Source organism: Neophocaena asiaeorientalis, unplaced genomic scaffold (genome assembly GCF_003031525.2).
Source record: "Neophocaena asiaeorientalis asiaeorientalis breed wild unplaced genomic scaffold, Neophocaena_asiaeorientalis_V1.1 scaffold118, whole genome shotgun sequence".
NCBI classification, from domain to species: Eukaryota; Metazoa; Chordata; class Mammalia; order Artiodactyla; family Phocoenidae; genus Neophocaena; species Neophocaena asiaeorientalis.
This window is the reverse complement of record NW_020175528.1, coordinates 13,390,800-13,415,576: the sequence shown is the minus strand read 5'-3', so window position 1 is coordinate 13,415,576 and position 24,777 is coordinate 13,390,800. Positions and strand designations below refer to the sequence as shown.

General features: G+C 38.3%; 2 protein-coding genes across 2 annotated transcripts in view; both read left to right on the top strand.

Annotated features, from left to right (window-relative positions):
• The window catches only part of GPR149 (G protein-coupled receptor 149), a 70,652-nt gene extending 58,793 nt beyond the window's left edge, over positions 1 to 11,859 (top strand). Inside the window, exon 4 of the mRNA XM_024769147.1 lies at positions 11,287 to 11,859. Coding sequence (XP_024624915.1) covers positions 11,287 to 11,859 — 573 coding nt within the window. The remainder of the gene's footprint in view (positions 1 to 11,286) is intronic.
• A 6,431-nt stretch (positions 11,860 to 18,290) lies between these two features.
• The window catches only part of DHX36 (DEAH-box helicase 36), a 47,665-nt gene continuing 41,178 nt past the window's right edge, over positions 18,291 to 24,777 (top strand). The window contains exon 1 of the mRNA XM_024769065.1: positions 18,291 to 18,614. Within this exon, the coding sequence (XP_024624833.1) occupies positions 18,348 to 18,614 (267 nt within the window). The 5' untranslated portion in view covers positions 18,291 to 18,347. The remainder of the gene's footprint in view (positions 18,615 to 24,777) is intronic.

Genomic DNA, 24,777 nt, shown 5'->3' with positions numbered 1-24,777 from the left:
GTATGTAGTGAGAAGAAAGAACGAAGCAGTCTTTTCATACTCCTTTGAGTTTAAGATTTGAAAATTTACTTTCTATTTCCTTCAAAAGAGAAACGAGTCACATTAGGTTTTATCTTAAGAATAATGACTATTGTTTTAATAAAAATAACACATGCTCACTATTTTAAAAATTCAAGCAATACAGAAAAGTACAAAGAAGAGAGAAATTAACCTAAAATTATACCACCCAGGAAGAACCATAGCTCTCTATGTGCATATAGAGAGAGAGAGGGATAGATGGATGATGGAAGGATGGATGGATGGATGGATGGAAAATCATTTCATACCCCCAGTCCCTGGAATAGTGTCTGGCTTATAGTAGGTACTCAATAAAAATACAGTAAATGAATGAATTGGATCAAATAATTGATTAAAATAAATGATGTTTTTTTCTGGAACAATACTGCCCAAATTGGAATCTCATTTCTATCACTTAATATGTGTTTGACCTTGAAAAAGACACTTAACATCTCTGCAACTCAGTTAACTCATCTTTAAAATGGGGATAATAATACTACTCACCTTCATCAATGACATTCTTAAGTGAAATTGGCGCGTGTGTGTGTGTGTGTGTGCGTGCATGCACATGCGTGTACAGTGGTGGAAGATACAATGCCTACTAGTAGATTTGGTGTTGACTGCCATGAAACATGTTACAGTGCCAGCAGTTTTACCTATCGTTGCTTTTGCACCAGCAGTGAACATGCCAACACAGTGAAAATGGCAAATAAAGCTTTCGTATCATTATGAAAATAGTTTTGACTATACAGACCCCCTCATTTTGAGAACCACTTTTCAAACCACTTCTTGCCAAAATAAAATTTATAGCCGGAGTTATCAGGATATTAAGTCATCTTCTTTCTGTACAACTGCTCTTGGAAGTGGGTGACTCCTTTGTTTCTTTTTGTAGCCACTACTGTACATGAGGCTGAGCCCTTTATTTCATTGTTGCTTGAACCCGTGGCTGTTATTTTTCTTCATGTTATTACTGGATGAGAGAGATTCTGTGATTGGACTACATTCCAACACCTTCATCCATAAGCATAGTTGGGTTTTTGAGTTAATTAAAAATAATCTCATTTTTTTACTCTTAAGGTTGGGGCTTCTCTTCCATTGAATAGGATTTTGGTCAGCTAAGGTTTAGTCAGGGGAGCAAAAGCACTATGTTATGGGGTAAGAGACTTATTTAGAACTGTGGTAAATCTAGGGAAGAGAAGAGTCTGGAAGAGAAGTTGGAGGGCCAGATGTGGAGTTACCAATTAGTCAATTTAAGAAGCCACATATGTCTAGACCCAAAGTAGGAACACGAAGGGGGAATCTGTGTAGAGGTCTATGAAAAACTGTTGCCTGCAAATAAACCACAACCTCTGTGGATCCATAGCCAAGCACCTAAGGGTGGATCTGAGCCACTGCTGGTCAACACTGCCAGGAGTCAGTAAGCAAAGCTAGATGTGGGGCAGGAGAGTGAGATGACATGGTGGCACCTGCCACGTATCTCTTCTTCTGTCTCTATACCTGCCTGTGAAAATAGTTCCAGGTGGTTATGACCACTACCTTGTTCCTACCTTCCAAATATTAAGCAAGCCCTGTCTTGGCCAATTCTAACCTGGAAGCATACAAGGAAGGGAATTCTGGAGAATGGAGTCTGATGGCATGTACTGTCTTTTTTTAAGGTAGAAATATTAGATTTATCAAATGATTTTCTAGACAAGAAGTATAAAAAAGGTTTCCAGAGAATTTCGCCACTGTTTTGCAAAAAAAAAATTTTGCAAAAAGTTAGGAGAAAATCCCATTAATTTAAATAACTCATGCTATCCACATAGGCTGTATAGAGTTGAATGATTCTTTTTTCAAAAGGATTAAAATTCTTAAAACTATAGTCACATAGAAGTCATCCTTAATTTGCTATAACCTAAGGACTGTTTGGTCCATATTCTTCAGATATTATTGTAATTGTAAAAATTTACAGTAATGTATTATTTTTATCATCAGGAAAAAGTTAGCTATAAATTATTATACACACATATATAATACACACGTACACAAACCCCATATATACTCATATATGCAGGGTTCTACATGGTCTTTTAACTATATCTAGTGTTCAATAAATATTTCCTATGATTGAAGCTTTAAATTAGAACTATATAAGCATCGTGAAACTCTCCTTACAGGTTTCTTTCTAAACAGTGGTTTATAATCTTCTTCACTTTCTTTCTTGCCATTTTATTTTCCCACCACAGACATTTTCATTGTACAGAATGCATGGTGGCTTAGGTTTAATATATTTTGAAAACATAAAAAATGTTCCATCAGCAACAATGTCCTATTGGTAAAAAAGGGGAGGGGTCTTTGAAGGGGCTTGGATCCATAATTTTGGGAGCAAGTTTTTAAAGGAAATTTTTATATTTCAATTTCTTTCAGAAGAGCATCCCTGCTTAGATATTTTTCAAGGAACAAAGTGCTTTCTTTGAGGCTAACTTTGCCAAAATAGAGTCAAAGAATATTGAAATGGAAGAAATGAGAGATACTTTGCAGGTCATCTGCCTGACCCCCTCTTTATATACATAATGAAATAAAGGTCTAGAGTGAATACACTACTTGTCTAGGGTCACACGGCTATTTATTTAGTGGCAGAACAAGTGCTGTATTTCAGGGTCTCCTGAGTATCAGTCAAATGTTCTTTAAAACAAAACTTTATTGAGGAACATTTTACATATTATATAATTCTCTCATTTCAAGTGTACAATTCAATGATTTCTAGTAAATCTGTTTTAGAACATTTTCATCACACCAATTAGATCCCATGTGCCCATTTATTACTTTTTAAAATTATTTTAAAATTTTTATTTATTTGGCTGTGCCAGGTCTTAGTTGTGGCAGGCGGGATCTTTGTTGCCGTGTGTGGGATCTTTTAGTTGTGGCATGCAGGATCCAGTTCCCCAACCAGGGATCGAACCCCGGCCCCCTGCATTGGGACTGCGGAGTCTTAACCACTGGGCCACCAGGGAAGTCCCTACCCATTTACTCTTAATCCATCACCATCACCTGTCCCAGGATACCCCTAAACTACTATCTCCATAGATTTGTGTTCTTTTGATTTTATCTTTTTCTTATATTATGCTGTCTAATAAAAACATTTTGTCTTCTGTACTTTTATAGATACCATCAACATGAATTTTAACACCTTTTCTGAAGTATAGTAATCTTACCAAAAACACTGTATTTATCCTTTGAAACTGTCTTACAAATGAAAATATACATTCATTCCTGAGCTAATTCAGTTTCATGAAGTATGAGAAAAAATATTTGTGCAACAGTTTTTAGTAGGGTATCCCTAACTGATACAACACCCAATTGAATTGGTGTTTATCATTTAGGTGAGAAAAACTATTTCACTTCTTAGGATTCGTTTATTCCTGATAAAATTGTATATTCCAAATAGAAACAATGTATGCTTTCTTTCAAGTTACAGTTTATTCTCTTGTTAGAAAAACATAAGGAATTGGTTTCTTCTGGAAATAAAGAAGAAATTTATTTATTCTTTATTTCCATTTATTTCACATGGAAATAAATTTGGATATATATCAGATCTAAACTGAAATGTCATTGTTAGAGTTACAAGAGATTTAGTTTCTATTAGATCAGAGACTAGAAAACCTATCCAATAATCCCAAGAGCTCCAATTTTACACACTTAAATTCAAAATTCCCACAGGGGACTTCCTGGTGGCGCAGCGGTTAAGAATCCGCCTGCCAATGTAGGGGACACAGGTTCAAGCCCTGGTCCAGGAAGATCCCACATGCCCCGGAGCAACTAAGCCCATGAGCCACAACTGCTGAGCCTGGTGCCACAACTACTGAAGCCCACGTGCCTAGAGCCCATGCTCCGCAACAAGAGAAGCCACTGCAATGAGAAGCCAGCGCACCGCAACGAAGAGTAACCCCCGCTCACTGCAAAAGCCCGCACAATGAAGACCCAACACAGAAAAAATAAATAAGTTTAAAAAAAAATTCCCATAGGATTTCTTATAGCCTGTGCTGATTGTGCTCATGGCCTCAGATAAAGCCCAAAAGTATGAATTGAAAATATGAGAATACCAATTTCCATAAATAAAAAATAGAGCAATTTAAATGCAATGATATATTCATTTCAGAAGCTTATGTTTTGGTTGTAAGATCAATGTAAAATGAAGATTCATGCTGAAACTTGATCATTTTTCATCAGGATGGCTCATCATTTGAAATATGTGTAATTTGAATAAAGTATTAGAATATATTAAAAGCATGTGAAAAGATATGAGTTTGTTTCCCATCCTATTCATCTATAAATTAGCTTTGGAGGGGCTTTCTATTATTCTGTCAACTGATACTGAATTCTCTCTACTTTTCTAAACTGCTAACACTATAAAATAACAAAATCTATTCACCTGTGAAATCATGTAATTTTAGAACTGTAAGGAGCCTTACAGATTGTATGTCCTTTGTTACTTAATGTGTGGTCCATGGACCAGCAGCCTCAGCATCATCTGAGCGATTTTATCAAGTGCAGAATCTCAGACCACCACAGACCCACTGAATCAAAATCTGCATTTGCACAGAGCAAAAGTTTTTCATTTTGATGAAGTCTAATTTATTAATTTTCCTATTATGAATCACGCTTTTGGTACCAAGTCTAAGAACTCTTTGTCTAGCCTTAGGTCTCAAAGATTTTCACCTATGTTTTTTTTTTTTTTTTAATTTTATTTTATTGATTGATTGGCTGCATTGGGTCTTCGTTGCTGTGCACGGGCTTTCTCTCGTTGTGGTAAGCTGGGGCTACTCTTCATTGGGGTGCGTGGGCTTCTCATTGCGGTGGCTTCTCTTGTTGCCGGAGCACGGGCTCTAGAGCACAGGCTCAGTAGTTGCGGCGCACGGGCTTAGTTGCTCCGCGGCATGTGGGATCTTCCCAGACCAGGGCTAGAACCCATGTCCCCTGTGTTGGCAGGCAGACTCCCAACGACTGCGCCACCAGGGAAGCCCTCACCTATGTTTTTATTAAAATTTTTATAGTTTTACATCTTACATTTAAGTCTGTGATCCATTTTGAGTCAATTTTTGAATAAAGTATGAAACTTAGTTCTAGGTTAATTTTTTTGCCTATGGATGTCAATTGCTCCTGCATCATTTGCTGAAAAACCTATTGAATTGTTTTTGTACCTTTGTCAAAAAGCAGTTGGGCATATTTATATGGGTCTACTACTTCCCGGTTCTCTGTTCTATTCCATTGACCTATGTGTATATCCCTCCACCAATAACACAGTCTTGGTTTTTGTAGCTATATTGAAGTTAGGTAGATTGATTACTCCCACTATATTCATTTTTTTCAAAATAACTTCACAATTCTGTTCATTTGTCTTTTCATATTAATTTTAGAATAAACATGTCTGTATCTGCAAAAAAAATCTTGATGGAATTTTATTGGGAAGTGCATTAAATCTATATATCTATTTGAGGAAAACTGACATTTTTACTATAATGAGTCTTTCAGTCCATGTACATGTTATGTCTCTCCTGTTATTTAGAACTTCTTTGATTTCTTTCATGAGTCATGTAGTTTCCAGCATGTAAGTTCTACATAGGTTTTGTTAGACTAACATGTATTTCACTTTTTTGAGCAATTGTAAATAGTACTGTAATTACCAATTTTCACATCCATACATTCATTTGCTAGTATACAGAAATAGAAATGACTTTGTATGTTTAACTTGCAGGCGACCTTGATTAGCTCATTTATTAGTTCTAGGAGTTTTTGTAGATTCCTTGGGGTTTTCTGCTTAAACCAATCTAAGTGATCTAAGTGATCTAAGTACTGACAGTTTTAGTTCTTCCTTTTCTTGACTTATTGCACTGGCTGGAACTTCCAGCACTATGTTGAGCAGAAGTGGTAGGAACTGACATCCTTGCCTTATCCCTGCTCTTAAGAGAAAGGAGTCTCTTACCATTAAGTGTAACATTGGCTATAGGGTTTTTACAGATACTCTTTATCAAGGAAAGGAACTTCCTCTTGATCTTACTTTTCTTTTATCATGAATGGATGTTGAATTTTGTCAAATAGTTTTTCTGCATCAATTCATATAATCATGTGATTTTTCTTCTTTAGCCTATTAATATGGTAGGTCACATCAACCTATTCCGGAATATGGAAACTAGCCTTGCATTTGGAATAAACCCCACTTAATCATGAAGTTTAATTCTTTTTATTGACTGCTTAATGCCACTTGCTAATATTTGTTAAGAATGTTTGCATTTATATTGAGTTATAGCTCTCTGTAGTTTTCGTTTTTGGATTATCTCTGTTTAGTTTTATTATCAGGGCAAAATTTTAAATCATTACAAAATGACTAGGAGATGAAGATTGTTAAAGTAGCATTAAATTATCAACATCCTCCTAAGCTCCTTATCTCAACTACTAGTACTAGACACTAGCAACAGAATCTCAAAAACATCGTGGTTTCCTGTCTCTTACCTCCCTAAAATAGCTAATAGTTATGGAGCACTTACTTTGTGTGAGGCACTCAACTAATGATTTTACATTCATTAACTCATTTATTCTTCATATTTTGCAAATGAAACAACTGAGGCTTAGAGAGGTAAGGATTACAAAGACAGTGACTCGACCAAGTTCAAAGACAGGTATACATGACTCCATAGCCGTATTTCACCAGGACCCTCCGCAATCTCAAGAGTTTTGCCTATGCAATTCCCCTATAGTCCATCCCACATATGTGTTTCTACTACCAGTACTGAAGTTCAGATTCCCTTTTCTTTTGTACACAATGATTTTTAAAACTACCTAATTGGTCTCCCTACCACCACACTCATCTTTCCCAATCTGTATTTCACAGGCTACCCAATTATCATGTTAGACCAGAAGAGGCATAGCAGAAAGCACATGGAATCTGAGATGAGTATATATCACAAATCAAAACTTAACTTCCTATGTAACCTAAGCAAGTTAATTAACCTCTCCACACCTCAATTTATTTATGTATAAAATGAAAATAATTTTACCTTCCTTATGGAGTATTATATTAAATTAGATTTCACATGTAAAGTGCCAAGATGAAGCGCCTGTACATAGTAGACCTTCCATATATCTTAATTTCCTTCCTTTCGATAAACAAAAATAGGTGGTTCCTGCTTGCCTATGGGATACAATCAGAACTTGTTATCCTGGTGGACAGGGCTCTTGGCCCTGGGCCCAAACTGTGTTGTCAGTCTCATTTCCCTCTACTATGTCATTTCCCCAAAATTCCAATTGCCTTTGTTCTTACTGTTCCCTCATCCTGGATTACATTTTTCCTACTTTTCCGCCAACTGAAGTTATCTTTTAGGACCCTATTTAGAAACCATCTTCTTTTTTTCTTTTTTTCAGTTTGGAATATGGCATTTGACTTTATTCTTGACAACGTTCGGGTAGTTTTACAACAATCTTGTGGAAGCACATTAAAGTTACCTAAATATTACCAGGGAGCCTGGTGCTCTTCACCCGCTGTGCCATAAGTGCTTGTGAGATATTTGCAAAGTGCGTTATAGTAATGCTCTGAGTTTTCTAATTTTAAATTTCTTTTTCAGCCAAGTGTTTTGTACATATATTTTCAGTAAGTGCCAAATATGTCAGTATTGCATGTAAATAATTGTGCTGGGGTTTTTGTTTTGTTTTGTTTGTTTGGTTGGTTGGTTTTTTGGCTGCACCGAGTGGCTTGCAGGATCTTAGTTCCCCAACCAGGGATTGAGCCTGGGCCCACAGCAGTGAAAGCACCGAGTCCTAACCACTTGACCACCAGGGAATTCCGTTTTTTTTTTTTTTTTTCTTATAATTGTGTTAATTCTTTTACTGTAGCATAGATTCTATTTACAAAATGTTTGTTTATAAAGTTTTATGGACTTTTACAGTCAAGTATAGAAACCCTTTTCTTTTTTTTTTTTTTTTTGCAGTACGCGGGCCTGTCACTGCTGTGGTGTCTCAATGTCTGTACTTTTTGATGCCTGAAAGTCACCTAAATCACATAAAGATCATCTATATGATTTTAATTTAGATTAAAATCGTCAGTCACTTGGATTATTCATGAGTTAGTGATAGAATTCTAGCCTCCTGGACAGAAAACCCATGATCCACCATCCCTGGCTAAAGCAGATTTCTTTCAAACTAACAACATAGTGCAGTGGGAAGAGCATTTAACTGGGAGTTAAGACACCTGAGTCCTGGTGCCAGTCCTCCTACTATTACCTGTGTGACCCTGGGCAGGTAGTTTCACCTCTCTGGCTGTCAGTTCTCCCTTTATAAAATGGTCTCTGGTGAGTCCTATGATCCTACATGCTGTAATACATCTTTCATAAATTGAATGATTCAGATAATCAACAGAAACTTCACCTGTTAGGAGAGATATTTTGGAGCAACTCTTTTATATTATAATTTCACCCTGATTTCACTTAGAGGCTTATAGTGAAGAAACAAAAAGTTCATTATGCTCAAGGTCAGTTAGTCTGAATCAATTATCACAGCAGATTATTTGTGCTAATGTGTTTCCATGGCATGATCTCTTCTCCTGAAGCATTTCTGAGGTTTTGAAAACCACTTTTCATTTTCAAATAAAAAAGCTCCCAGCCACCTACACTCAGGAATACAGCAATAATGGATTGGCACTATTCCTGACAGCATATGCTAATTCATAGGCTTTTAAATGGAAAGAAAGCAGAGACTACGAAATGAGTAGTTTTATGTTCTCTGAATCTACCATTTTTTATCATGCAATAAACTTTCACATACAATTCAGTCCCTCAATATCCTATTTTATTTTCAAAAAAGAATATGTTCCAGGCTTCCCTGGTGGTGCAGTGGTTGAGAGTCCGCCTGCCGATGCAGGGGACGCGGGTTCATGCCCCGGTCCGGGAAGATCCCACATGCCGCAGAGCGGCTGGGCCCATGAGCCATGGCCGCTAAGCTTGCGTGTCCGGAGCCTGTGCTCTGCAACGGGAGAGGCCACAACAGTGAGAGGCCCGTGTACCGCAAAAAAAAAAAAAAAAAAAAAAAAAAAAGAATATGTTCCAATATGACCTTCTGATGCACTTGTGACTATCATCAGGTATTATATAGGGATGTTAAAATAAAAATAGATAAATTTTAAACAATAATACAGGTATCCCCTGCTTTTCGAAAATTCACTTTTATTCCACTTCGCTTTTACGAAAGACCTACATTAGAACCAGTCTTCACTAACTGAAAGAAATCCAAAGAGGATTTTTGCTTTAAATAAGAAAGGCAAAAAGTGAAAATAACATTCAGTTTTTGTTTTGCAACAAGCCTTTATAGAAGCAGCGCACACCCAGAGCTGTGAGAATCGCAGCACTCAGCTCCTTCTCTGGAAAATACACTCAGCATCTCGGCATCAAGCCGCCATAGCTTTGAACTGTGTCTATGAGCATCTGTGCTTTATCTCAATTAATTTTGTGCATCTATTGGCAAGATGTGTCCTAGGGTAATTGCTTCTTCACTTTATGCCATTTCAGCTTATGTAAATTTTCACCAGAACAGTCTACTTTCAGATAGCAAGGGAAACCTGTATTTTTAAAAATTGATCTTACGGGCTTCCCTGGTGGCGCAGTGGTTGGGAGTCCGCCTGCCGATGCAGGGGACGCGTGTTCGTGTCCCGGTCCGGGAGGATCCCACATGCCGCGGAGTGACTGGGCCCGTGAGCCATGGCCGCTGAGCCTGCGCGTCCGGAGCCTGTGCTCCGCAACGGGAGAGGCCACAACAGTGAGAGGCCCGCGTACCACAAAAAAAAAAAAAAAAATTCCCCTAAGTAGATGAGAATACAAACTGTTCTTTAATGTGGGACCCTGGTCCTAGGCTTTCTCTAGCTACTCTTAGGTCCAGATACAAAATGCCCATGGAAAATAGGGTGACCAACCGTCCTGGTTTCCCTGGGACTGAGAGGCTTCCTGGGATGCAGGAATTTCAGTGCTGGGACGGTCACAGGCAAACTGGGAAGGGTGATCATCCTAAATTGGCAAAACATTAAGAGCCCTCACGCCTATTCCCCTGGTGGAAAGACACATTTAAGCCAATCCAGTGAGTAATTCCAGGCTTTACAGATGGTGGGCACACGTATAAGAAGTGTCTGTTAACCACCCCTCCCCTCACCTTCTCTTTCTGGGCTTCAGCATTTCTTTAGTTACAGCAATGCATCTTGAATCTCACCACACAACAGAATCACCTAGAAGGCTTGTTAAAATACAGGCTGCTGAACCCCACCCCTAGCGTTTCTAATTCGGTAGGCCTGGGGTAGGACTCAAACATCGCATTTCTCATACATTACCAGGTGATGCAGATAATGCTGGTCTGGGGATCTAGCTTTTAGTACCACTGCTCTAAGGTTGGCATATTACTGTCTTCTTCTGAAACTAACATGTAATCCAAAAGAGTCAGCTGAAAGTATGAAGGCATGAATCAACAATATAAAGTACAGACTATCATAAGAATTAGTCTTCATTTCTTAAGCAGTCCTCAGTGGTGAGTACAATTTAAAAACAAAATTTTAATACTTCTAAATATAATATAAAAGTTTTGCAGGGATGTGAGGGCATTCTCTATTACTGGGTTTACTTTAATGACTGTGATCTCTCTGTGGAAAAGTAAGTACACTGTACCACATAGTTCTGGTGACATTTGGTTCCTCTTCTGTGTGCTCAAACCTACAGTCGAAATATTCTTTGTATTTAATTTGAACCATAGTTTCACAGGTGTCACTCTCTCTGGCATACGAAACAGGGGAAAAAAAGTGCATTTTGATAACACATTCTGCATTTCTTTCAACCTATATGAAAGCTTTTTAATGTAACTGAAGATGTTACAAAAATATAAAAACAATTCCAGAGTGTAAATATGCATTCGATTTTATGCCCATATTCTGCCCATCTCCTGCTGGCCACAGTACACAAATTTTACCTTAAACTGTGGAAATATGTCCCTTTATCATCAAAGATAGGTTTCTGACTGCCCTCAATTAAATGTAGTATTTGACCTAGGAGAAACTAAGCTACAGAGCTTTGATGACAGAATTTCAATCCCATATCTGTAAAAGGTTTCTATGGAATTGGGTTTGAAATAGAAAAACTTTACCATTTTGATGAATAAAATGAATTACTAAATGGTCCAATCTCAGACACCAGGTTTCAATAATAACCATTTTGTTTTTGTCCCCAGCGTTCCGGTGGTACCCTGGCCATTCCCCTGTGTGCATTCCAGGGGACCGTGTCTCTCCAAGCCCCAACCGGGAAAACCCTATCTCTTTCTACCTATGAGGTGAGCACAGAAGGACAAAAAATTACCCCAGCCTCTAAGAAAATAGAAGTCTATCGATCCAAAAGTGTTGGCCATGAACCAAACTCAGAAGATTCTCCCTCCACATTTGCGGACACCAGTGTGAAAATACATTTGGAGGTTCTTGAAATTTGTGATAATGAAGAGGCCTTGGACACGGTGTCAATTATTAGCAACATCAGCCAGTCCTCCACACAGATCAGATCTCCTTCCCTGCGCTACTCACGGAAAGAAAACAGATTTGTTTCATGTGATTTAGGGGAAACAGCCTCATATTCTCTCTTTTTACCCACAAGTAATCCTGATGGTGATATCAACATCTCCATTCCAGACACTGTTGAAGCACACAGGCAGAACAGTAAAAGGCAGAGCCAAGAGAGGGATGGCTACCAGGAGGAAATCCAGTTGTTAAATAAAGCTTATAGGAGAAGAGAAGAAGAAAGCAAGGATAACTAGTGATCATTTGGCCTAATAAAGGCAAGAATGGCTCTGCAACTTCAAACTACTAAACTAACACCTTTGTTCTGAGGCTACTTAATTTCCTTATTTATTTATTTTTTTCTTTGCGGTACGTGGGCCTCTCACTGTTGTGGCCTCTCCCATTGCGGAGCACAGGCTCCGGACGCGCAGGCCCAGCGGCCATGGCTCACGGGCACAGCCGCTCCGCGGCATGTGGGATCTTCCCGGACCGGGGCACGAACCCGTGTCCCCCGCATCAGCAGGCAGACTCTCAACCACTGTGCCACCAGGGAAGCCCTGATTTCCTTTTTTATTTGTTGGTTTACATAAGCTTTACAGACTTAATAGTTAATTATTTTTAGTGCAAACAGCTGGAACTAGTGCAAACACTTGAGTGCTTTTTAAGTGTTACTTATAGATCGCACACACTGTGGCAATTATAAGATTCTGTTTCTTATCTGATTTCTAAAAACCTTTTCAAAATCAAACCTTGGTCTTGTTTACTAATGTTTTCGCCTATGTTTGTCAACCTCAGAGTAAACAGAAAATTGTATAAGCTCAATGAATATACTGTTCTCATGCATGTGATTCTACACATAAAGTTGGCCTTTACAGCAAGTGGGAAAATATTTTGGGAATGGAAGAAATGTAGCAAAACTCTGAGTTGTATTTGAAGAGGCTTCCTAAATGTGGCTAGCAAACCAAGCTTATTATTACAGTTACTGCTTTAGCTTTACACTGATGTCTAGGAAATATACTCCTGTATAAAACGGCAAATTAGCTTACAACTTTGAAACATGCATGTCCCTAGTCTGTAAATAGTTGTTCCCTTCAGTTCTATAAAATACAAATTGTTTACTGAATTTTTTTTCTTTCTCTCTTAAATATGAGAGTTTTCCTTTCACCTTTTCAGTATGTTGACTGCTCTTCAAACAGATATGTTGTATGTTAGAAGTAGAATTGGAAGTAGCTCTTAAACATATTGGAAAAGTTTGTAGATGTATACTTATCATTTCTAGAATTCTTTTGTTTATTTGAACAGAAACTAGGGAAAAGAACCGTAAGATTAAGTTCTGTGAGGTGCACCCAAGTAGACTAAAAAACTTCTGGGCAGAGCAGAGGGAAAATCCTCTAAGTCCAAACAAAAGTATCTGTTTCTAAAGTGGCAGATATGGCAGACCTTCTTCGCCACTCTTGAAGCACAGAAAATTTTAGTTCACATATTATTCTAAGTTTAGGTGCTTTTTCATTTCCTTCCCAAAGATATGTGTATCTCAAGCAAAGAAACAATTCAATATACTTTATTAAGTGATTGTGAGGTACACATATCAAGATTAATTTAAAATATGTTACATTGCAAAAATGCAGATATCACCTTGTTGGAATATTAGTGATGTATATTTCAAAAAAAAATTAGGAAGTGATTTTTCCTCAAATTGCTTTATTCTGATCTTTCTGTAAACATATATTAAATGTATTACCTAAATGTTTATTTCCAAGGTTATTGAGTTGACATTTTACGTTTTAAACTTTGTACACTCTCAACTCACATATCTTAGTTATTATTTACAGACTAAGTGAATTATTTTTTAAACGATTTATTCTGGTTTCTATTTCATTATATTGAATCAGAATTCTAAATTACTTGACATGGGCTTTCAGACTGTTTTATCTTCAGATGATTATTTTGCTACCAAGAAGTTATTTTCAAAATAATTACCTCAGTGGACTTTCCCTATCTTTCACCAAACTTCTCAATATATCATTATCTAAACTTGGGAAGCAAATGTAATGCCACTAGTCATGTTTGTAAAGAAAGCCTCAAATAATGCATAACATATAAATTCAAATTCAGATGTATTCTCATTACAAATACATTTAACTTAAGATTATACTTTTTATCTCCAAACTTGAGGGTTAATTTAACATAACGACAAATGGCCAGATCAATCTGATGTTATAAATCAACAGCATTAAATGTCTGTTATAAAAGCCAAAGTTGAATTGAATATTCTAATAATGCTTTGTAAAAGACAGGTTTTGATATATTAAATTTAGATGTATAATTTTATAAAAGAGAAAAGTGATTTTGCTGCTTAAAGTATAATTTCTGGCAGCAAGGAAATTAGAAACAGAATCATAATAAAACTGAACAAAATAATAAAGACAAATCCTTTATAACTGCACAGCACTTTGAGTGGAGAGGAGATGATGAAAAACAAGATTTAAAGAATACAAGAATTGGATTGGAAGACAGTAATACCCATTTTCTCTCCTGTGTTCCATTTTATTTTCACTGGACTTGGGCCTATTCTGGGGGAATTGAAAAACAAACAAACAAAAAATCTAGGATATTGTATCCCCATTTAACTGTCCTTGGTTGTTGAATTAACTGTATAATGGATACACTTAAAAGTTCAGACGTATTCATACAATACCAGGATTATTTACCGCAAAGCCACAAACTTTGGCATCACATTACTAACCTGTAACAGTTCAAACTTCAAGGTAACAGTAGTGAATCTACAAGAAAACTCTACAGGGGGCTATGCCTAAGCATGAACAGCTTCTACCAATCCCTGTTAAGAGAGGGGATGGTTCAGCTACACCGGTATAAAGTCTACTTTCTCTTTAATGTGATTACAATTGTAAAAATGCATTCTGGTATAGGACATACCCTTATAGATATTTTGTGCTATATTTAAATATCTTACCTTTGCATTGTTATATTGTTCTTATTATTAATAAATGCTCTATTTCATATAGTTTATCTCTTTTCTCTACAAATTGATGTATCTGAAAACAAAAACTATTTACCTAATAAAAATATCACCATCTGGTGGTGACTTTTATAAACTGAAAACACATAATCCCTAAGATTTCCCAAAATATAAACATGTATTACATAATCCCAAAGACTTCCAAGAATTATGACTGACAGAGGCAACCATTTTGAAGACAGCGAATATCACAGTATTACCTGGAATATAAGTTTAAAAGGCTTGGTTATGCATTACTTGGAAGCTTTTTCTCAACATAGTTCTGTAGTATTGGATTTCATAAATAGATTTTCTCTTAATTTCTTATACTATTCAGCTACTCTCATTCATGTACTCATCATAATATTTAATGAATGCCTATTTCATGCTAAAACTAGCTCTAGGTACACAGGATTATAACTGTAAACAAAACCAAAACAAACATATATACTGTGAACGGACTGTTAGCACACAGTCCACACGAGACTCCCCTCACTCCTGACACCACGTGCAAGGTCAGGGTGTTCCCTAAGCCACTATCAATGTTAATAATTCACTAGAAGAACTCACAGAACTCCTTGAAAGTTGTATACTCACAGTTATGGTATATTACAAGGAAAGGATATGGATCAAAATCAGCCAAGAGAAGAAGCACATACAGCAGAATCCAGAAAAAAGGCCTAAGTGTGGAGCTTCTGTTTTCCTCTCCCCGTGGAGTCAGGAACAGCAGTACTTCCCTAGCATCAATGTGTGACAAAACGCATGGAGTACTGCCAACAAGGAACAAATCTTGGTGTCCCATCTTTAATGGGGCTTCATCATGGTAGGAGTAAGGTAAGCATGGTTGACTGCTCATAAGAGTGATCTCAGTATCCAGCTCCTCAGAAGGTCAAGCTTATATGGAACAAATAACTCAAAGCCTCCACCCTAAATCATATTGTTACTGCCTGGCTGGTCCAAGGCCTCCAAACAAACAAAGTCACTCCTATCAGGCATAACATTCCAAGGGTTTAGAGATTACCTCCTCAGAAGGGCAAAGGCCAGCCCTCTCTTTGGATAGGATTAAGTTCTTCACTACACATATGTAATGTATATACATATATATGTATATGTATATGTGTATGTATACATCTCAGGTAATGCTAAGTATTTTGACAGGAAATAGGCACCAGAGATAATAAAAATGAAAAGAAGAAAAATTAGACTAAAGGGATAATGACAGAAGGAGTGCTTTTTCAAATATTTTAGTGAGGAAAGGCTTCACTGATTAAAGTAACATTTCATCAGAGACACAAGTCCAAGATCAAGGTGTTGACTGATTTGGCTCCAGGTAAGAGCTCCTTCTTGGCTTGTAGACAGCCTCTGTCCTCACATGGCCTTTCTTCAGAGGGAAGACAGAGCAAGCTCTGGTGTCTTTTCTTTTAAAACATTCAAACAATCCACGCTATTTCCTTCTCATTTTGTCCCTACCATCTCCAGTATGACTACCCAGTCTTTCTTACTGAACAGTTCACATACTTGTCATATCAGGCGTGCCCAATGGGTACATTTATTGGAACTATTCATTCCTATAATATTAATATTTGCCAGAACTCCCAAAATGTATAATCAGTCTGCTCTCTCTGTGTCTTTAACTCATATAACCAACTGCTTTCTAGACATCTCAATTTGTATGTTTTACAGGTACCTCAAACTCTACAAGTGTTAATTATACCCATTAACTCAACCCTCCCCCAACCCTCCAAAATCTTCCGCGTCCTATGTTCCTCATATCTCAGGATATGGTACCTTTCTATTAGGTCATCTTTCAAATCTTAAACTTGGGAGCCATCTGACCCTTTCCTCTAATTCTCTACATCCAATGAATCATTAAATCTTGACAATTATTTTCCCTAGCAACTCAATTCCAGTCCTTCCTATATTCTATCTTGCTCTGTCATCTCATTTTGTCTCCCCTACACCACAGCCTGTTAACTAGTCTCTCTACGTCCACTCTTGCCTCCTCCATTCCTTTCTACTCAAAGCAGTCAAAGTAATCACTCCCCTACTTAAAATGTATTATTGTTCTTTCTGTGGCATGTAAGATCTTTTATGGTCAGGCTCTTTTCTATCCCTTTGGCCTTCACCACCAGTCTTTTAAGTTTCAGTGTGGAATTTTCCCACTCCCCAACATTTTATCATCTTTCTTCAAGCACATCATTCTCTCCACCTGTAATAATCTCTTCCCTCCCCATCAGTTTAGCTAAAGTCTACTTATCTCAGTCACTGCTTACCCTCTCATTCCTTAGAAAGAAACTGACTCCACAATTAAATTCTTTTTGCTGTAACATCTCATGGCTTTTGCGAAGGGGTACTTTTTCCTCTACCCTCCCATGTTTAGTTCTTGGAGACTTGCAGACTAAACTGACAAAAACAGATTAGCAAGAGATAAAACAGATATAATCACATATCTATGGGAGTTCACAGAAAAATGTGACTCGAGGCAGTGGTTAGAACTTGGAGCTTATATACCATCTTTTATGGAAGGGAAGGAGAAGAATGGTATTTATGGGAAAACAAGTGACTTTTGGGAAAGATAAATGAGCTCTTATGAGAGTAGATGGAAAATATGTTGGTTTTGTTATAAAGTCTTTTTAGGTGTGGTGCTGATTTGCAGTCTCCAATGCCTAAGTCAGTCTTCCCTGGTTCCTCTCCCAAGGAAGGGATTTATGGCAAGAGTTCTTCTGAGTTCTTTTAAGAGGCTCTGTTTTTAGGCAGATAAGAGATTTCAGGAACTCAAATGCCTCTGCTCAAAATAATTTTTCTGCCACAGAGATGCATTCTGGAACCCTTCATATGGCATTTTCCTTCCTTAACTCACAACACACATTTCTTTAGCCTTTATCTTCTCCTCAAGACTGTAAGCAAATAAAAGCTGATGCCAATCTTCTCTTGTTCAGTGAGTATTCCCAGCACCTTTAAATCAGTCACATGTGTAAATGAACTAGATATTCCCTGGTAAACTTGCCAGCCTATGTGGAGCAGACACTTGATTATACAAGAATAGCCTGTGCTAATCAACAATAGACGGTTTCACATGAACATAAGAATCTTCAGCTGCTGTTTTATTTAAATTGCCTAAGTGCTCTGCACTGAATTTGGGTAGACAGGCTCATCTTATGCCTCTGGATAAAAGTGGTAAACGACGATAACCCTTTAAAAGAGGCAGGGACATTTTTATACTTATAGATTTGAAACAGATGCTAGGCTGTTTTCATGACATAACCACTAGTTTAAAAAAAAGAAAAAAGAATTCATTTCATTTTTTTAAGGACTTTAGGAGACAAAGCATTCGATCCACAGGTTCTTTTACTTTGCCAATCGACGTTTACAGGGCCTACTGGGAAGCAAGCTCCGGATTTTACCGAGAGAAAGTAAAACCCAAAACCCGTTTCCTCACATGCTGGGCGTCGGGAAAGAAAACCTGTGCGCCTCCTGCTGGCTCTGCCTCCAAAGGTACAAACGTAAACAATTGAGGGCACACAAAAGATTTCACCTGATCCAACCCGGGGAGCTCCAGGGCCTACGGCCCGTGACGTCACAGGAAACGTGTGCTGGTGACGCTCAACGTCCCTCCCTCTTGAACGGGGCGCCGGAAGCAAAACGGAGTGGACGCGCACCCGCTTCCGGGCCCGGTCGCCATTTCCAGCGGTTGCAGGTTCTCACGAGTTTTGGCCTGCTGGGACAATGAGCTATGACTACCATCAGAACTGGGGCCGCGATGGCGGGGGCCGCGATGGCGGGTCCCGCAGCTCCGGCGGGGGTTACGGAGGAAGCTATGGAGGGGGCCACGGAGGGAATCGAGGCTCCGGAGGTGGCGGCGGCGGCGGCGGCGGAGGAGGGGGTGGTCGAGGCGGCCGAGGCCGACATCCCGGGCACCTGAAAGGCCGCGAAATCGGCTTGTGGTACGCGAAGAAACAAGGCCAGAAGAACAAGGAAGCGGAGAGGCAGGAGGTAATCTAAGACTCGGTAGTGGAGGGGGATGAAACCGGACAGGTTTTCTTTTCCATCCTTCGACCCCTAACTTTTTCTTTCCTTTTCGGTTTTTTAACTGGTGCATGTGCTTTGTGAAGTGCAAGTGTTGAAGCTTCCAGTAGTGGATATTAATAGCGGTGAACGTTAGCCATGCGCATCTGACCTGAAGCAGTTGGGATTTATGCGAGTGTATACTTTGCTTAAAAGACGTGAGAACTGGGGACAAAACAAATGTTAAATTCAGGGTCCGTCCGAAATTAACTTTTGGGGGGTGTCACTGTCATAGTATATCTGGCTACCCTTTCCCTTAATATAATTAATGTCACTTTAAATTCTTTGCCTGATGAGCTGTAAAATTACGGTTTTATACATTAGACACTGGTTTGCGCGGAACAAAAGCTATCGAGCACTATTTTTGTAGGTCCTTCAGAAGAGTACTTCAACTTCCACTTAGTATTAAAATAGGCACACAGGTTTTTTGTTTTTACGTTGGGCGTTGGGCTATGGAGGTTTCTGCTGATGAGCAGCTCCTCTTTGAGAAGGAAACGTAGGATCCTAGAAGCGAAAGAAATTTCAAGAGATGATTTGGCTTAGTCCCTTGTCTTCAGGTTGGTAATTGTCCATTTGATTTGTATCCTGAAGACTTGTAGTAAAGGAAACATTAAAGTTCCCTGAGTGGCCTGTTCTAATGATTATATATGTGATTAAACCGAAGTTTTCTTAATATAAGCTTTATAAAAGCTTTTTACTGACTTTAAAAGCATCTTTCATATTAGATACAGAGTGTAATTGAATCACCATTTAGGCTTCTGTTTTTAAATCATTCCATTTCTTTACTTTTCTTTTATCCATGTCATTTTTGTTGAATTGGGGGGACGTTATCTATTTATCTTCACAACTTATATTCTTCTTTAAATATATATATATTTCTTCAATAACTAAAAATTAACTTGTTCATTGAGCAAACTTTTTTTTTTAAAGGGAAGCACATCTAAGTCATCTTGAAATTGGAATAATAATTGAGTGATTAGTACAGAGTAACTTCCTAAGAACTCTTTATCAAATTTTATTTACCCGTTTTTTCACACAAGGTTTTTTGCATGTTGCTATGGGGGTCTGAAGAATTATGATATTCAGGGAGCTTACAGTTTAGCTGGAAAAAGTAAGAACTAAACAGACGAAACGTTAAGTAAATCAGGAAAAATTCTTCATTATTATTTCCATCTGAAGCCGGTTGTGCAGTGGGTCATTATGAATTAAACTCTTGATTTCCACCACCTCCTCAAACCTCCATTTTAGTAAAAGTCACTACCATTTATTCACTTGCCAAGGCCAAAATGAGATTTATTTTTGATTCTTCTCTTTCATTTCAGCAAGTCTGTTTTCTCTTCCTTTTTAATATATTTCAAATCTAACTACTTATTTCCACAGTAATTACCATAGATCACCATTTTGTTGTCTGTCCATGGCTCTTAACTGGTCTCCTATTTCTGCTCCTCGTTATTAAGTCTGTCTTTTGTAGAGCCTTAGATCATCTCATTCTCTAGCTCACAATTTGAAAGCCAAGTCAGTTCCGTCTCAGTCTAACATGTTTTCCAGGAATCTTGGCAATTTAGTTTCTACATATCAGGTTTCCCTCTATGTACTTACCTTTCTGAGCCTATGTTCCCAAGATGTAATTAAAGCTTTTGTAATCATACTTTTATTTTTGCTTTTTTATTGTAGTTCTCATATCATTCTCTAAAATGTATGTCTCCATTTTCTCTACTAAATATGATCATATTTCAGTAATTGGCTCATCCTGCCTCTTTCTTTGATCACGTTCAAGCCCTTTGTGATCGCTTCCCAGTCAGAATTTCCATAGCTTTTACTTTTTAAGTAATACCTGTGTTTACAAAGTGACTGCATTCTAAGGATGCACGCTTATTCTTTCAACAGATATGTTTTAGGATCTAATATATTTGAAACAGTATCATAGGCACTGTGTTAATAAGCTAGATATAGTACCTACCCTACAGAAATTGTGGTGTGTTAGGCACTATAGGGCGGTTAGAATACAATGTTAAAGAATTATAATAAGGAGGATGTGGGCTTATCCCCTAACTCAAATTAGGAAGAGCCTAGAAGATTTCCCAGAAGAGGTAACCCTTAAGCTGAAACTTGAAAGATAGCAAAGTATGTCTGTGTTTGTGATGTTGGGGGCTTGGAAAGGGATTTTTAGGACGAGGCAGCAGCATGTGCCACAACTTAGAGGTCAGGAAGACCACGTTCAAGGAACTGAGAAGGGGGTAGAGCAGTGGCTTTTACACTTTTGACCGTTTCCCACAAAAAGGGATATATTTTAATTTGCAACCCGGTGCACACACGTATGTAAGTGAACAAAAAGTTCATGAAATAATGTTTAATTACCTGTACATTGCCCTGGGGCTTTTGTTCTTGTTTGTACCTTTCTGCCTTTTTTAAAATTAATATTGGTCATGATCCTTTAATTTTACAGATCGCAGTATGAAAGCTCCTGGACTAGAAAATAAGCAGGGCTTTGAAATTCTTTCCCTTAAGAACTCTGGCAAGTCATTAAAGCGTTTCAAGCAAAACATGAAATGATTGGATTTGTGTTTAAATTCACCCTAGGTAGCAGCATAAAGAATGGATTGAAAAAGAGGCAATCCTGGGACTGGGAGACCAGTTAAGTAGCTCTTGCAGTAATTAAGGTGAGAAATGACAGTTTGAATTAGGACATTGCTAGTGGAGATGGAGGGAAGCGGACAGCTTAAAGTGATTTAGGAGGTAGATTCAAAATGATTCTATCTGGAGGGAAGGGGAAGGCAGGTGTGAATGGATGACACTAATGACCATATAAAGAATTGGCTTGATGGGGCTTCCCTGGTGGCGCAGTGGTTGAGAGTCCGCCTGCCGATGCAGGGGACACAGGTTCGTGCCTCGGTCTCGGAAGATCCCACGTGGCGTGGAGTGGCTGGGCCCGTGAGCCATGGCTGCTGAGCCTGCGCGTCCAGAGCCTGTGCTCCGCAATGGGAGAGGCCACAACAGTGAGAGGCCCGCATATTGCAAAAAAAAAAAAAAAGAATTGGCTTGATGGAGGAAGACAATGGACTCAGCTTAAGCACACTGAGTGTGATATTATAGAGCATACAAGTGGTGATTTCAAGGAAGTTAAAGGCTGTGTGGACCTGATACCTAGAGAAATCTAGACTGCAGGTGAACATTTGACAGTTTGTGGGCCTATGGATAGTAGTTGTAATATAGAAGTGAATGAGAAGAGGAGTGGGTGCAGGCCTGAACTCTGTAGACCATTGCTTCTCAAACCTGAATCACTTGGCATCTTGTAGCAATGTAGAACTGGGGTGGGTCCAGAGATTCAACTTTTCTCACAGGCTCCCGGATGATGTCAGTACTGCTGGTCTGCAGAGCACTCGGGCTGTACAATGTAGAACAAGAAAATTTAAAGTATGGACTGAGGGAGAGAAGCTTGAAAGAATCTAGGAAGGAACAACCAGAGAAGAGAAAAATAAGGAGATGGATGTGGTTTTGGAATCCAGGAGTATCGTTTAGGGAGAAAAGCGTTTATGAAAAAGAGAAAGTAATCAATAGTGGCAAACACTGCACTGATACCAAGTGAGGTAAGAGTTCAGAGTGTCTTGGATTTAGCAACAGGGTAATTGGTAACCTTGATGAGAGCCCTTTTTGTGGAGTGGTGGAAGTAAAAACCAGATTGCACTGGAGTGGCGAGAGAAGGAGAGAGGAAGAAATGGGGGTACCTCCAGGCAGTTCTCCTGTGAGAAGGAAGAGGAGAAGTGGGGTGGTAGAATTCAGGACAGGATTTTTGTTTTTATTGTTTTAAAAGTGAAGAGATTTGACTGTGTTCAAGTTCACATACTGATGGTAAGGAGCCAGTGGAGAGGAAAAGTAAATATATCAGAGAAGACTAAATTATCATGCAGTAGTAGTAGACAGCCCACAGATCTTAATGGCTTATAACAACAAAGGTTTGTTTTCTACTCACATTACTTGACCGTTGGAGTTCGCTAGAGTTCTCATGAGAATGAGGTCCATATAGCCTCCCACCCATCTGGAGCATAACTGGTTTTGGTGGCAGCAGGGAGGGATACAGTAAATCGCCCCTGATTCCTAGAAATTCCCATTCATATGGCCATGGGAAATGCACTTTTGTGCCTTATATCTGTGAAGAAGCAAACCAGAATATTGATGTACAGCCTAAAGACTACTAGAGAGAAAGAGATCTAGGAAAGGAAGATAAATCTTAATCAGAGATAGCCCTGAGGAGGTGGAAGGAAGGCTGCAGGGCTTAAGTGGAGAGGTTAACTTTAACTAGGAAAATGTATTCCTCTTCCATTTTAACAGAAAAGAAGATAGCAAAGGATAGGTTCTGCTACAGGTGGGTTTGGGTTTGGTGGCAAGCGATTGAGGACTTTTCCTTTGGGTTTTGTTTTCTTTATGAAATACCGCGTGTAAAATGTCAAGGGTGAACAGGAAAGTGGTATCGGTGTGTTACAGAGAATGGAGAAAGTTTGAAGCAGTTACAGATAATTAGAAGCTGATGAGAAAGACAATTCGCTGGATATAATTGAGGGTCTCCTTTGCTAGGAATTTCCAGTTAGAAGCAGAAAGAATATTTGAAGATGTCCAAAAGGGGGGAAATAATAAAAAAATCAAATGCCTTGATAAAATAAAAGTCGTGAACCATAAAATGTGTGTCTGAGATTCTTCAGGCAGGGGGTGAGGTAAAGTGAAGGATGATGGAACTGGAAAAAGGTTAGGAGGGAGGTAACCTACAGAGAATCAGGCTAGATCCAGGTTTGGAATTTCAGCATTCCTAAATTCACTGCCCACAGCCTTTGGGGGCTCATTGTGCAGAGAACCACGTTGAAAATAATTTTTTTTTAAGTGTATATTATGTTTTATTAAAAAGTATAAAATTTTCAGGGGCTATTTCAGTTTTCAGTCATCCCACCTTTTTCTGGATATCTAAAATTCATTTAACAAGGTGAGGAGGAGAACTTTGTTCTGCTAGTAGAGGTAAAAGCTTCAAAATGTGAAGTTCTCTTTGGTTGAAGAAATGCGTTAGTGTGAATGAGTTTCATTAGGAAAGCAATCAGTCTTAAATTACTTAATCTTTGCCATTTTGAAGGTGAATGAAAGAAACTATGGCTATGAACCCTTGAGGTGTTTGGAAGAGGTGTAAAAATTAAGGAACCTGTGCTTAAGGATGACTTTATGTCCTGGGGCTTCCTTTTTGGAGGAGGCTTTAATCAAAGTATTGCTGAGGATTCTTACATTTCTAAGGGCCAAGAAAAAACACAGTAATCAGTAACTATCTTATGTAAGTACACAGAGCAGTAAATGTTAATACGTACTGAAGACCTACAGAATTTAAAGCATAGGGCAAAAGTGTTTTAATAATGATCCTCTGTGTTGGGGGTCCCCAAGACCACCCTCAGGTCTGAAATTTACTGGAAGGAGTCACAAATCTCTGAAAAGCTGGTGTACTCACGGTAGCTGTTCTTAACAGCAAATTATTACAGATTAAAATTGGCAAAGGTAAAGGTGCAAACGATAGAGTCCAGGAGAAACCAGGTGCAAGCTTCCAGTCCTAGTAGAGAGGGCATATTCTATACTATGGAGAAAAGATACATTAGTCTAATTTATTAACCATTTTAAAAAGATTTCTATGTAGTACAATTATTAAAAAGCCAAAAATTTTGGACTTTATTTTTTGAATTTTTCAAATTTATTTTTTATACAGCAGATTCTTATTAGTTACCTGTTTTATACATATTAGTGTATATATTATCAACCCCAATCTCCCAATTCACCCAATCACCACCACCACCCCTGCCACTTTCCCCCCTTGGTGTCTGTGCGTTTGTTCTCCACATCTGTGTCTCTGTTTCTGCCCTGGAAACTGGTTCATCTGTACCGTTTTTCTAGGTTCCACATATATGCGTTAATATACGATATTTGGTTTTCTCTTTCTTTTTCTTTTTTTTTAAACATCTTTATTGGAGTATAATTGCTTTACAATGCTGTGTTAGTTTCTGATTTATAACATAGTGAATTGGCTATACATTTATATATATATCCCCATATCTCCTCCCTCTGGCGT